Source organism: Haliaeetus leucocephalus, unplaced genomic scaffold, assembly GCF_000737465.1.
Source record: "Haliaeetus leucocephalus isolate CR32 unplaced genomic scaffold, Haliaeetus_leucocephalus-4.0 Scaffold76, whole genome shotgun sequence".
Taxonomy (NCBI): Eukaryota; Metazoa; Chordata; class Aves; order Accipitriformes; family Accipitridae; genus Haliaeetus; species Haliaeetus leucocephalus.
Window position 1 is genome coordinate 2380576 of NW_010972512.1, and position 15292 is coordinate 2395867.

The 15292-nt window shown below is 38.3% G+C and overlaps 1 protein-coding gene across 1 annotated transcript in view; it reads right to left on the minus strand.

The window, feature by feature from the left end:
• The window catches only part of DNM3 (dynamin 3), a 185051-nt gene that overhangs the window by 135095 nt on the left and 34664 nt on the right, over positions 1 to 15292 (minus strand). The window contains exons 3-10 of the mRNA XM_010582141.1: positions 14699 to 14848; positions 11853 to 12056; positions 11190 to 11288; positions 10148 to 10308; positions 7440 to 7582; positions 4009 to 4144; positions 2619 to 2686; positions 963 to 1101 (exon numbers count right to left, since the gene is read on the minus strand). Of these exons, the coding sequence (XP_010580443.1) occupies positions 963 to 1101; positions 2619 to 2686; positions 4009 to 4144; positions 7440 to 7582; positions 10148 to 10308; positions 11190 to 11288; positions 11853 to 12056; positions 14699 to 14848 (1100 nt within the window). The remainder of the gene's footprint in view (positions 1 to 962; positions 1102 to 2618; positions 2687 to 4008; positions 4145 to 7439; positions 7583 to 10147; positions 10309 to 11189; positions 11289 to 11852; positions 12057 to 14698; positions 14849 to 15292) is intronic.

Consider the following 15292-nt stretch of genomic DNA (forward strand, 5'->3'; position numbering starts at 1 on the left):
GGGTGGGGGGGGAAGTTTCATATTATAGTATTATCTGACATGCTTTCTTAGCCATAGCTGGGGGGAGTGAAGTTTGAGGTTTCATTCTAAGAGTATACACGAACCCCAGCACACACTTCAGGAAAACCATTCCCAAATACACACAGTAATACTACATTTTCCTTTGATTAATGTATTTCTTAATTTATTACACTCGCAGGATCTTGAGTTAAAAGTTTAATTGATGCACACAATTTTCATATCAGAAAGTTCAATGCTCAGCAGTTCTTTCCACTTAAACATTCAACATGTCTCTGCAGCAAGCTCATTCATCAACACTAACACAAGGACATGCAAATACAAGGGAGGTGAAGTCTTCCTAGCTTTCCACTTCTAACTTTCTGACAGCTGGAGATCAGACATTTTGGCATTGTGTATGGAAAAAAGCACAGGAGAAGTTGTGGACCCATTACATTGCAAAGAACTGTGGTGCTACCCAGTAAAGTTTCTACATAGAAAGGGCATTTTTCTCTCCTTGATAGATGTCTCTGAACACGTGAGGCCTTTGCTCTAGAGAAGTTTCACTGTTTCTTCCTCTTTTTAGCGTTGGAAAAGAAAACTTTAAAGTACAATTTTTTTTGCTGATTTGTACATCCATGGAATTGCTGCCTACATTACATTTTCAGTACCAATGAAAACATGGTTTTAAAGAGGAAACTGGGGGCCACTCTTGACTCAGAAAAAACTCCAATCACAAGGTGTATATATATTTTCAAAACACAGGAATCAAAAATTAACATTTCCAGCATTACATTGTTTTGAGAGTTTTTGCAGAAGTTCTAATTACTTTATAGAGTCTTACTCTGTACATCAAGTGACTAGATCAGAAATCACATATAATACCATAAAATGCAAGACAGGCTTTATATTATCTACTGTACCATTACATTATACTTACATTACCAGATCTGTTCGCAAGTTACCTTTTTAGTGCACTTCTTGACAGTGTTGATTAACTCTTGCATCACCAGATCCACACTTTTTAAGCAAGGTCCTTTCAGCTTGACTATCTGTTTTTTAACAATGGCTTCAAATGCCATATCTGGAGTAAACAAACCTGTTCTGTGGACATAAAAGAGTACGTAAGACAGTAATAAAAACATCCTGCAAGGAAGATTTTTTTACTGAATTGCTCATATCTTCATTTTCAGAGGCTTACAGCTGAGTAATAACAATCCGTACACAAACAGGCTTCCACAGAACTAAATTTGCTCCTTTCTCTAAAAAACAGTGTCATTGTGAATAAGAATACAAAACTAGAAACATGCCCTATTACTTGAAGATGACTGCGAGAACTCTAAGGATTACTGATATAATGCAGTAAAGCCTCTTCAGCAGTGCATCAAACCTTAGAGAAGGGATGAATGGCAGCTGCAGCACTCCATGCATGATCACTTGCACAGCAAACCCGTAAGAATCCTATAGCTCCACTTTCCACTCATAACAGGAAATGTGGTTCTGCTACTCAGAGTCCTATATGGTGAATTTCACAGTTGGTCACTGCAGCGTATACGAACCTATATAACAGATACCTTACAGAACCAGTTCTAAACAAATAGGCCTTACTTCTCTTTCAAACACTGCTTGCAAAGGTCTATCTTGGCAGATAGATTATATAAAAAAGCAAACTATAAAAACATGCCCCAAACTATCAGTTCACTACCATAAATTGCTCATCAAGACCCTTCCATCAATAAGGCCAGAAAAGTTCAAACACTGCACCACTACTAGAGTCAACCATTTGAGAATTTACTATACAAGTAATGCAAAGAACATTTTCCAGAACACTAAGAACAACAAAGCTTGTAAGCAATGCTTTCAAAAGATATTACATACTCACAAGTGGGTAGAAGGAGGGGAAAAAAGAAAACAAAACCAAAAAACCCAACACCAAAACAAAACCAAACAAACAAGCAAACAAAAAAACCCAAACCCACAAAAGAAGAACACAAGCTTTTTGGAATCTGTTCTTTTGTCAAAAGAACAAAGAATTGTTATGCATCTGATAAAGTGTCCATCCAAAATAGACTGATCATTCCAAAGTGAGATAATTAGGTCATTCCAAACCAAAATACCAAATACCTCCTCCTCCCAAACCTAATAATGTACTGCAGACATATCCACAAAGTGAAACCTTAGCCAACTCAGTTGTAAATCAGTCATTTCAAGAAACAGTTGAGAATAAAGGGGAGTAAGATAATGCAAGGAGTCAGCCGCAACACAAGCTGAAAGGTTTGTTCCATATAAAGGCACAAGCTTTCCCTCTAAAACTTATGACTTTTCAGGAATATGGGCTTAACAGAACTGCAGACACTACCAGAAAAAAAAGTCATTGATTTTCTCTGTAAAATAATTTTCCACCATTTCCAGGTAAATTAAACCTCTTTGGGCAAACCAACTGTTTGGCCCAAAATAGCTACCTGAAAAACAGAAGCGTAAAGGAGTGGAAGAAAAAAAGTCAGCTGCTGGGAGCAGTGTGCTGGTGACATAGCCCAGCAGTCAATAGCCAGCATGTTCAGAGGTTAAAAAGAGCACACCCTCTATAATGTGACTGGGCTTGGAAAGATGGGAATACTTGCCTGATACCATGTATGTTCTTGATGGCATAACTTATTTCTCTCCGCAGTTCCTTTTCATTGAATTCCATCTAGAGGAACAAAACCATATGAGATCATATATGGGGAAGCTTTTAATAAAACAGAAAATACTACCTCTCCCAACATAACTGGAAGACAGGCAAAACACTCATTTCTAATTACACTAACCAAAGCATAGGTATTTTAAAACATTTTGACACAAAGGCTACAGGCAGCAGTAAGGATTGTTGAAAATTATGCACCCTTCCATTCCAGATACACCAACAGCTGGAACAATTTTGCAGAGTTGATAGAGTAAGCCAGAAACAGGATTTGGAAGATGCAACTTTTTTTTTTAAGCCTGGTTTCCTAAAGTGGTGCAACTTCTGTGATTATGGTCTGTTTAACCTCTCCTTCCCATTCTACTGTTTTTCAACCAAATTTAAGAGAGGTTTCATTTATGAAGTTATAAAGCTTTTCTTTAAGTTCCTTGAAAGCCAGATAGCTAGAAGAGAAGTCAGTGTTGTCACAAATGAAAGGATCGTTACCTAAGCCCAACTGTCATCTGTTCTGTTGGACTGCTAGTTGACCTACCACTTTTAAACCCTGGAACCAGCCACAATACTGTCTGGTTCTTAACCAACTAAAAGTTGGGGGATGTCAAGGCAGTTGAACATAAAAGAGGTGGAAAGGAAGCTTAAGAAAAGTGTAAAAGAACAGGGACTAGAGATGCAGTAGAGTTGATGGTGAGGGGAAGCTGAAGTCACTGTAGTGGAAGAAAAATCAAAGAATATGTAACACAAATTCATAGGAAACCAGGTTTCATTAGTTCACACCCCACTGTTTATTCTGTTATCCAAAGAATGGGTAAGCCAGAAGAGATGTATCAGGAGAAGAAATGTTATCTCGAAACACCAAATTTGCTTCTGCTCCACCTCCCACTACAAAAGTGTAGGACTGAAAGATGGCTTTGGTTTAATGCACTGAATACAGGAGGTAGAAAACACAGAAAATGGCTATTTTCCATAACTCAAATTTTAATAGGTACTAGCTACTTGAACACAACAACTTAAATTTAGTGACTGTAGTTGTTTGCCTGTGCCATGTAACCAGAAAGAAGACACTATTTGTGGTAAAACAATAAAAAAGCATGGAAAATAGTAAGAACTGGAATTAAAATTATATTCTAATTCCTATATTTCAGAATTCCTTGCAGGTCTCAGTATCCAAAACTAGAAATTAAGCCAAATGTCTCAATTATAACTTCATGTAATTTTTTCCACAGTTAAGAGCATGTTCTTCCAAACAGACCTATCTTGGATTTACTACTATCAGTATGAACGTAAGAATACATAAATAAAACACAAAGCACACCAACAAGATGGATAAATACCTTCACTAGTTCAAAAGGGAAACGTTCATGGAAAATACGATTGATTTTGGCACCTCCTGAAAGTTCTAGTGTATCAACCTGATCTCCTGATCCTTCGATTCTTTTTTCAAAGTCCACTGAAAACTGTTGTACCATCCTAAATTTCAAACAGGCAGAGGGAAAAAAACCAAACACAACCATTTAAGCATGTCAACTACCAACTCTAACTTCAGTACTATGTGACTACTAGTGCCTATTAAAATATGTTTAGGAATTGACAAAAGTATCTATAACAACAATTCATCCAGCTAAGCTGCCAATCCATAAAATCCATACCTACACACACACCCCTACACCCCTTCTCTCTCGCAGGACATAGCTCAGTATATTTTTTTTCATTCTTCATAAATGTGGGGTTTTTTTAAATACTGTTTGTTAAACTGTATATTAAAGTCAGCTACAAATACTGCAGGGTACCAGGCTACATTTGTGTTTTATCAATGATCACAAAATTGTAAATGCTACCATTATTTATTACATAAATTTTTAATTATTGGTTTTTAGAAGAAAAAGTGATAGCAGTCTTTTTAGTAGGATAAGCAAGTAAAAGTCCCGACCTTTAAGTTATAATACTTACTGTATTTTAATAGAAAGGCACATCCATATTTAGATGCTGTTACAGAAACTGCAGAGCTCAACAGGACAGACCACCACAAGCAAAAAATCTCCAATCTCACAGCAAAACGTACCATTTGTGGAGAGCTTACTTCCCCACAATGACCCTTTGATCTTTCTGACTATCTTTCAAAAAGATACAGTCCAATAGCGTGATGTGACTCAAGCCACTAAGCTGATGCAGTGCTGGAAAATTTGGAAGAGATTGCTGAGGAACTTACTTTCCCATGCTAAAAAGCTAGCCCAAGAAGCAGTACTAACATGTCCATGTGGCAGCTGTCAGTACCACAAGCTCCAGTTTACTTGGTTGCGCTTAGACTTCTGCAGCAGGAGCTTTTAGAGGAACACACATGAGAATTCCTCCAGTTATGGAAGATTCATGGATAGCTCAATTTTATTTTATTTTTTTTAAGTACGTACAAGCATTTGGTCATAAAATTTGAAATCATGGATTCTGCCGAAAATTAACATTGCATATCAACTGTACATAAACCTCAGATACCTATATGGCCAGGTTAAAAGAATTATAGAAATAGTCTAAGTGTAGGGCCCCATACGCAGTTTTTGAAGAGGATTGCAGAAACTTAAGATCATCTTATGGTGAGGCAGATTTTTTTTTCTTATATGCCTTATGGAACTTGCTCTCAGGAATCAGAGGAAAGGGTTCTAGTTATGTTACTTTCCACACCCCAAAAGAAAAAGGGAAAGTGAGGAGAATTTTTACTGACAAAAGAAGTTAATTTCTCCCATAGCACCTACTTATAACGAATGAATTAGAAAAAACTATGCAGAGAAGTATCAAGAATTGAATGGAATTAAATTCTTTTTACTTTAGAACATGTTACAATAATAGAACAAGCATGAGATACCAGCAACACCTAACAATTCAGAACACTTCTTAAATGTGTTTCTAGCAGTTAAGCCACCAAATATACAGAGTGAAGAAAAACCACCTGTGTTATACTGTCATGGAAGAGTCAAAGGTGATGTCCCTCTGTTTTTGCAACCAAAACATCTGAAGTAAAGTCATGAGGGACAGACTTAAGTCTACTCTTCTGGACACAGTTGTTACAAAAACAAGGAACCAATCAGTGTTCAGCTGGCTCAAGAAAGCCTCTCTACAGTTCAGGTAACCACTTTCCCTTCTGAATTCCAGACTTCTAGTTAGAGAATGAATCCTGTGCAAAACTTATACATTTTCACAATCCAGTGCTATTAACATCTACCCCAGAGAACCAAGAAGGCTGAAAAACCTTTGAAATCACTCAGAGTAGGAATGTCACAACAGTCATATAAGAGAGAAGAGCTAGGTACATTTTATATCTCTTTTTCTTCCTTTAGATGCTTCCTCTTCTAAGAGGTAAATTTTAATCACATATGAACACAGAAGTGGCTGCAGAGGGCAACAATTGGGAAAGAAAAAAAAAGAGAGAGAGAGAGAAAATGGTAGACATTTCAGGTGAAAAGGTACACAATACTGAGTATCAAGCATCCCTGGAAACAGACCAAGTAAGGAAGCTGCATGAAGCAAAGCAGCGGGTGCTAACTGGGCTTCAGTTCCCAGTGTCAGCATTGCCCTTTTTCCTTAGTACTAAAACCACAATAAAGAAAGGGCTCTGATTCCACTTCCACTTGATTCATAGTCAGATGAACAGTCATCTCTGTTCCATCACTTTACAATAGAGTTATCAAAGTCTCGTCAGACGGACAGATTTTGTGGATGAGATCCAAACTGGTCAGTGACTTCAGCACTGAAAAACCTTTCTTCTAGTTCATAACTTATAATAATGTAGCTCCATGAATCACTGCAATTCCTCCAACAAACAACAACAGTTATTCAATCCATGACTTCTTGAGCCCAAAAGGGTCAACATCTGCCAGGTCAGTTTTAACACAAGCACAGGTGGCAGGCACATCATATCACCTATTTTCCTGCTAGATGTCAGATACGTGCTTAGAGAGGAAAACCACAAGAAAGAGGTTTTCATCCACTCCAATATACTATCGCTTGAACATAAGAATGGCTGCACTACAGTGGAATGAAAACTGTATCATGACAGTCACCAACAGTAAGTGCCTAGGAGAACAGAGCAAGCATACAGTAGTATTTCTCCAGAATATTCTGTTGGCCTCAATAAATTGCTGTTCGTGGATTCCATACAGCAGGAATTTGTCCTTCTACTTACTAACCTTAAATGTCTTCCTCATCCCAAGAATTTGCCTAGCTGCTTTCTGAAAGCACGTAATTTTTAGTATCAGCTCCTGCAGCAGAGAGCTCTGTGGCTTAGGTACACATCACATGAAGGACTACATCTATGATTAATTTTGATCTTGCCATCTTCAAGTTCTTTTGGATAGCCAAGATTTTATATTGAAAAAAGAGGCATTTTCTGTTCTCCTTTCAGACTCCTCATCTTATAGACTTCTAACACAATCTCCTGACTTGCTTGAGGTCATCTTTTTGGCAGGCTGAAGAATGTGTCTATACAATCAGAAGCAGTTTCTTACCTTTGATCATCTATGTTGCCCATCTTTGTACCTTTTCCTGTTCTGCTTTCTCTCTTTTCTAGGATTACTAAAATTAATTTAGGGAAAACTCTGCTGAAATTGTACAGTAAATGAAGTGTTCTGGAACATCAAGCACAGAGTTCTTTGGACTTTGCACACAGAATCCTTAACCGTATCTTAATCTTTAAATTTAAACCCATTAGAAAGAAAAAAAAAAGTGAAACAAACCTATACAAAGTGGAAAAGCAGACAAAAGACTAGACACTCACTGCAACAGGGCTTTTGTTTTTCTGGTTGGATCTTCTGGTCTGAAGTTTTTGTATACCTCTACTTCATGTTCTATGGAAAGCAGCTGGCTCTGGAGTTTGCTTCTGAAGGCTGGCAGGGTATCCCGAATATGATTGGTAAGTTGCTAAAAAGCAAATAAAAGTCCTTTTATACTGTTAACAAAGATGAAAGCAAGAGCACAACCATTTCCTTCTGACTGCCAAGCATATCAGCCATGACCTGTGCTAGTTTACCAGTGTAGTTCCTTTTGATCTTTGAAACAATGGAGACTGTTAAAGAACAACAAAATATCCCTTTTGCATACACATTATAAGGAGGCTTGAAAAATTCCTTCGTCCTCTCACTCACTGAGCCCTGTTACTACATACTTGTTTAGTTACACCTGAAAAAGTTACACACTTTACATATGTCATTTGAAATGACCTCTCATCACTCAGCATTGATGCCACCACTCCCATTTTGCTGGTTTTCCTAAGGGTGTTTCCCAGTTCCCTATATACTTGTTCAGCATGACGACTCCTTTACTTTACAGCCACAAGGCAATGTGGGACAAGGAAGAGATTCTCAGCATCCACAGCCCATTGAGAACGGAGATGGAGGTAAGTGTAGACATACAGATTACCTGCTTGACACTCTCCCACCATCCGGAAAAATCACCTCCATGTGACTTCTGCTCCCTTGTACAAAGCGTACTAAAGGGAAGAGATTTTGCCCTCGTATTAACGATTATAGAACTTTACCTTTTTTAAACACTTGATTTTTGGCTGAAAAAGGTTCTACCACTCAAGACTATCAGTTTTCATTTCTGAAAATATACCTAAAAGTTCTGGAAAATAAATTGAAGGAGAGTAGAAAAAGGCTTACCAGTTCTGTGTTTAACTTAACTCACTTACTTTTGCACACATATGTTGTAATGTGTTTGGACAGCACTATTGATGTCTTAACCTGTGCCATAAATTTCTCATGCATTATACCCGTTCCTTGATTAAAACCAAAGTGGACTTCTTCCACTATGCTGCAAACCCTCTTCCCGACCCCAATCAGACAAGCTATAAATTAAGAATATCATATACCAAAATACGTAAACTCAAAAGTTGTTCAGCAGACCTGACAGGCACAAAATCAAAAGCTGGAGTTTCCCTGGAGCACCACCTTGTGGATGCAGAGAAATTTAAATATTCCCTGAAACCACAAACACTAATGGGTGTTTAATATCCTGGGGACGAAACTTGAACAGATCTTCCCATATATAATATTCTACAAGCAGTAACAGCAACAGAGGACTAACAGTTCATACTGAAATAGGTAAATTTACGAAACAGCTCACAAAAAAGTTAATAGTACATAAACTAATGCAAATCAGGACAGATAACACAGTCCAAAGGTATATGCAGCTTACGCTTCAGTCTCAAAACTAAGACGTGGATTAAACTTTCAAGATATAAAAAGAGGCAAATATCCTAAACACAAACAAAATTTCAGGATACAAGCAAGTTCTTGCATCCTGCTGAAGACTTTGGTTCTGAGGCACCAATAAATGGCGTAAGCATTCTTTTTGGGTGAGTCCAGAGCATGCCATAACCTGGCTGTCAAGTTACAGCTGTGAAGTCACTGTAGCAAGAAATTAAGCAGGCCAGCCACTTAGTTTCCTACCTTAATGAATAACTTTTCTGCTGTTTCCAGCTGCTGTCTAAAATGGACAAAGCCAAGCTGACCTGTTCTTTGTCTATTATAGACCAAAGGTTGCAATTTGACAGTCAACTGGAAAAAACACTATCAAGTTTGACTTGTAGGAATGCCAAGAACACTGGTCAGCTGATAAACTAAGTTAAAAAAAAAATCATACATCACCAGTAATTTTAGAGAGGAAAGCATGACTTGATCTTGTCCTCGTCAAACTTGCTGAGATGTATCATCATTAGAGTCACATGCTACTCAAGCTAAGGGATGGCGCTATGAAAAGAGTAATACCCAAAGACACAAAATGGTGAAGAGACTTATATAATTCTCCAAGTCTGCTGTAGGCAGTGTCTTCTTTAGGACAGTAAGCTATAGGTTTCTCCTTCAAGTAACTGGGAAATAGACCTCTATTTCCTGCTGAAGGAAGCTGTGATCTGACACAGTTTGGCATGGACTCATAGAAATAAACCAAAGGTTTGGGCAAAAATAAAGGTAGTGTGAACAAAGCATTCTGATTACTGTATTTGTCATTTATATCATTAGTATACAGTACAGTGTCTATCTAAAACTACAATAAAGTGTAGATTTTCAGGTTAAAGTACAGACATACAGTGAACTCTCAGGATACGTGACTTCTATAAATGCCTTTTTTTTTTTCTAATTTCTAAATTTGAATTCTAAAAATCCTGTTAAACTATAAAAAATGTGGTAATTAAGGAATAGGATGGTATACTTCTAGGAAGGGAGACAAAATCTCATTTTTTATGTTCATATTCAGTATTCAAGAGAACAGAGGAGTGCAGAACTGCCAGTAGAAGCCAGAAACTACATCTCACAGTAAGTTTTCATATGCTACGTATAATATACAGCTTTATTACATTGTGAAAACTAAAAAGGTCAAAAGCAGGAAAGACTGAGGTTCACTGACCAATATTCATTTTAATAAAGAATTTATATTGGTCCTATCATTGTAAAAGCTGTCTTTCACCACAAAGGCTTCAGGTTTTACCTGGTTTAGAACTTTTTGGAGATAAGGTGTTCCCATACGATCTGCCATGTGCCTATATGCTGGGTGAGAAAGGAAGAATTTCCTTTCTGCTAGAAGAGCTGCCTTTATGTCCTTCTTCCCATCAATGTCTTTCTGGCTTCTGTTTACAACACCAATATAACCTAAAACAACACAAAACCGACGGGTAAGTGTCGTGGCAACGTGCCTGAACTACTGAATTCATATTAAATAGAACTAGACTGCCTCAGTTCAGACAAAACTTTCCAATTTAGGCATTTCAGATATTGTTTACAAGTACCGTAATGACCTTAACAGTGTCTAAATTCTTCATCCTGTTTATGTGTAACAGATACACTTCCTTTTAAATCACCGATTCAGATACAGCAATACCTGAAACTTTGGTGTACCCCAAAGAAATCACTTCAAAAATAAACAAACAAAAAAAATCCCAAAACAAAATCAAAACACACACACAGAGGTCTACATAGATAAATGATAGGATGTTAGCAAAACGCAGGAAAAATTTCTTCTTGTTTCCTGACCAACATGCTCCATGGGAGAAGATGGTGGTCTCCTCAATAAATTGTAACTAGAATCAAAATTCTTGATATTGTTAACAGTATGAGCACCTGTGGCAGTAGCTGCCAGAACAATAACATGGAAAATTTCTGGAAGGGGTCAAAACTTTGTTTACAGTGAGATTACCAAATCTTGCTTCTGTCACATGCAAAGAAAAAAATGACTCTTTTGTTACAAGCAACAGTAACCTGGCACAGAAGAGAAAATTGGCTAACAAGTTGTCCTGACATTTCTTGCTTCCTCTGGAATATGTAGTGTATTTTCCAGGTCCAGAAAAAAAAATTACTTTACTTGCAGGATATTTTTAGCACAACTGCCTTTTATGTTTGCTGAATAGCTAACGATAAAAGCTAGGAACTCATCAAGTCCAGCATAACCTTTAATTCACCTCCAGGACTCCCAAACACCACCCTTATCCAAACCTTCTGGATTGCAAAGAATATAGGCAACTGAACATTCTCACCTCTACGAAGAGGGAGCAGTTTGTTCTCTAGGATTTCTCTTGCATCTGTCCCTTCATCCATCAGATCCAATTTTGTGATCACACCAATGGTCCTAAGGCCTGACCGGGGTGGAGGCAGGAGGAAAAAGATAGTGAAAAATCATTTATATTCACGAAGAACAATTACATCTTACAATTATACAATAACAGATATGTGATGTTCTCAAAGCTTGTATCATACAATATCAGCTACAACTGCAAGCTATGGTATGTCTGGAAAAGAAGGGAGCATCATTGCCAGTGCTGAAATTTGTTCCTCAAATCTCTTCAACAAGGCTCAGCATTCCTATGATATGACTGTATAAAATTCATGATGCAAGTATCCAGAAATCCCACGAGCACCATGGTCCATTTGCTAGGTACTACAAAAATTTCTAGATAGGCATTGCCCCACTTGCTTATAAGAGACAGTCACAAAATTTTAAAAATACATTTACAGCATCATTACCTGAATGATACTGAGCTAACAAACAGTTATTGCAATGTAGAAGCCTATATGAGAATGCATGTATACACACCTATATTATACATTATAAATAATATTTCACACAAGAGTTCATCTATCACTTCCAATTATGTTACTACACTTGAGAACAAAAAGTGGTTACATTCAGTCATCCTTACCTTGAGGATCTACTTCCTTAGCTAACTTCAGTGCATCTGAGTTGGCCAGATCAGTGTTAGCTGGAGTCACAGCCAGTATCAGACAGTTTTCTCGAGAGATGAACTGCATTATCATGTCTCTGATCTGTTGCTCAATATCTGGAGGCTGATCCCCTACTGGCACTTTAGTGATTCCCGGCAAATCAATAAGAGTCAGGCTTAATACTATATGGAAAACACAGGATCATTAAACTGGTTAGCACACCAGACATGTTTAAAGACGTCTACACATCTACAGCTGCAAATTTCAGTCACATAAAACCCTACACAATTACCTTTATAGGTATATAAATATTGTCAATGGTTCAAACAAAATGCCTGACAATCTGAAAAGTACAGTTGTTTCCCTGTTGGTCTTTCACCTCTAGATTTATTAGTACTATTTAATACTTTAAACATTACAACTGGCATAGGAGAATGATACTTATATTGAATATCTTTGAAGGCTCTTAGACAAAGGAAGCTTTCTGAGCTTTTTCTACCAACAGGAGCACAAGACAACAGACTGTTCCCATTGTATCTTTCAAATCAACCCAAAACAGGTTTTTTGTTTTGTGTTTTTTTTTAAATACAGTCCTTCTCTGACCATTGTGAGAGACTGAAAGGGTTAATGTCTCAAACATTGCGGCGAGGCACCTTCTGCATAACCAGGAACCCTGTAGAGAAGCTGAAGCCGCTTGGGAACATGGCACAGAGGCCGGGCCACGCCAAGCCGGCAGCTCCACAGTTCCCTGTTCTGCTAGGCTGAGCGGGGCAGCTCACCACATATGGCCAGAGGTCATGCAAAGTTTATTTGAGGAAGGGGCTCACGGCCCCTTCCTCACAGCCCGAGGGACCCTTCGCAACCACCCCCCCAACAGCACCTGCACACAAGAGCGAGGGTTATATAAGTCCTTATGGGCGGCGTGCAGAAGACGAGGAGGGGTGTGAGAAAAGGCGGGAACTGGGCTATAAAGGACGCAGACATGAGGAGCCCCTCGTGTGCCTGCCCTCCGGAACTGGGCCTGTAGGCTGAGTGAAACCAGGACCGGTGAAATCTTTCTCTTTTCTTTCCTTCTCTCTGTCTGTCTCTCCTTTTCCATAATCCCTACACCTCATCCCTTTAGACATAAAACTGTTGACCAAGTCTGAGACTAGGAGTGGATCCAGCTGCCCCAGGCTCTCCTCTGAGAAGTAGTCTAGAAAGCAAGGGGATCCATTCTGAACCTCGTGACTCAACAGGAGGGCTCTCTTTATTCCCCAAATTGACATACATGGTTACCATGGGTTACATGGATTACTGAGGTAGTTTGATGCCAATTACTGTCAAGAGAAACCACACCACCTGTTGTCACACCTTCCAAGTTCAGGCTGCTTCTGCCATAAATAAAATGTTTAACTGATCATTTGGAGTCATTTCACCTTAATTTAGCTCAAGGGAATTCCGAACTGACCACGACCCCTCCCTGGTCTGTCCAGCACAGGTTGTGACAACCATGTTTTCAACAGTGTCTCCAATTAAGAAATTCCAAAAAAAGTCAATAGCTAGCCTAACTTACCTAGCAAAACTGTTGTTAAGCGGTTTTGCGGTATGTTGCTGGTTTGGGTTTTTGTTGTGCGTTTTTTTTTTTACTCTGTAACTTCTTAAGTAAGAAACATGAAAAAATTTATGCATTAAGAAAACCTGTTTTGCTCTGGCATGATTTCCCCAGTACAGGCCACAATGCCAACTAGAAGCATCCTAGCTTGTTCAGCCAGTACTGGGGTAACAGGGTATCCTTTAGACAAATGAGAAAAATGCAATTCCTAGAAACAAAATGCCAGAAGTATATTTGGGGTCTGGCTAATACAGACAACAGTTGCTGAACTAAAAGACTGATCTTCATAAAAGAAATTAAGAGCATTAGGTGGGAAATTTTCACTTTCACCAGGAGTCAGCATGTTCAACAAACACGCTTTGAGGCAGGGCATTTAGTTCAACTCTTCTCCAGTTGGCTATGTCACATCTGTATGGCAGAGAAGGGCCCAGGGATGTACGTTTAGAGCCAAGGCTGCTCATGGTATACCAAATGGAAGTTCAGCATCTCTTTCATTACCACTCCTCTTACTTTAATCTTTCTGTCCTTTGCTTCGCAGTGAAGACATCAGATGAGGTGGTTAGAAAAATAAAGTGCTTCAGCGAAACATACCACTTTTCTCCCGTACCCGAGACAGATTCAATGCAAAACATTTTCTCTAGATTGCCTTCATTAAATTGGGCAGATGGTAACCAGAAGAACTAAGTTTGATCTGTACTGGGGGTCTACAACAGAAAGCAGCTTCAAACACCATTATTGTCTAATTATATTTTTAGTGGCAGCAAACAATAAACATCCAATAGGGCAGGGAGACATAATGACTTTCTAGATCACTGACAAGGGAATGGTGGGTGGCCAAAAGAAGTTTTGCCACTAAGTCTCCCATGTCCTATTATTTATCTTTACGAGTGAGCTACTATCTAACAGTGTATGTACTGGAGGAAAGACTCGTTTCATCCTAATGCAGAGTGAGTATTTTTAAATCACGAGAATATTAAATGGGACAGAGAGTCTGCATTCTGCCCAGCTCTAGTGGCAACAGCTCTCCACTGTAGAATGGTTTCATAAGACAGGAGAAGTTGAGGATTATTCGAGATACATATCCACTTTTGGTTCAACTCAGTCTCAGAAGTTTTTTCATGCCAGAAGACTTCTGACTGAGCAATGAGAACACATACAAAAGGAGATAGATAGACAGAGCTACATAATATGCTACATGACAGAAATCTGAAGTAGAATGATTTTACCTACCATGTGGAGAATATATTCTTAAATTGATAGGAATTGAAGAAATGCCTTTGTTCACTCCTGTTATTCTATCTGTTTCTACTTCAATTTCCTGACGAACTTCATCAAAATCAGTAAACTTCCTCCCTTTGCAGTGTAGAAATTCAGCATACTCTGTGAAAAAATATCAATAGCAACTCTGTATTTCACAGGCTTATAGATTTGGACGCCCACTTTCAAGCACCTAGTATTCTTCAGATGTGTATGCACAAAAGCATGTCATCATGGATATCAGGAAAGCATTATATTCAAGCACATGCTGTAGATATGATTGCACAGATGAAAACCAGCCTGCAACAAGAAAGGGTTAGTTAAAAAGTCAAGTTGACTGATATGATTTACTGCTTTTATCTTTAGCATGTCATCTTCTGGAACAACCTGAAAGATTCAAACAGATACCATTTACATTAGTAGAGTAAGGAAAAGATTGCGAATCAGATTCTGATTTTTCAACTGATTACATTTGCCTGTAATACCTCACTAAACTGAAGAAAAGTAATTCAAGTTCTGTATCATGACAGATTATTAGCATTTTTTTTTCCCCAAAACTAACAGCCC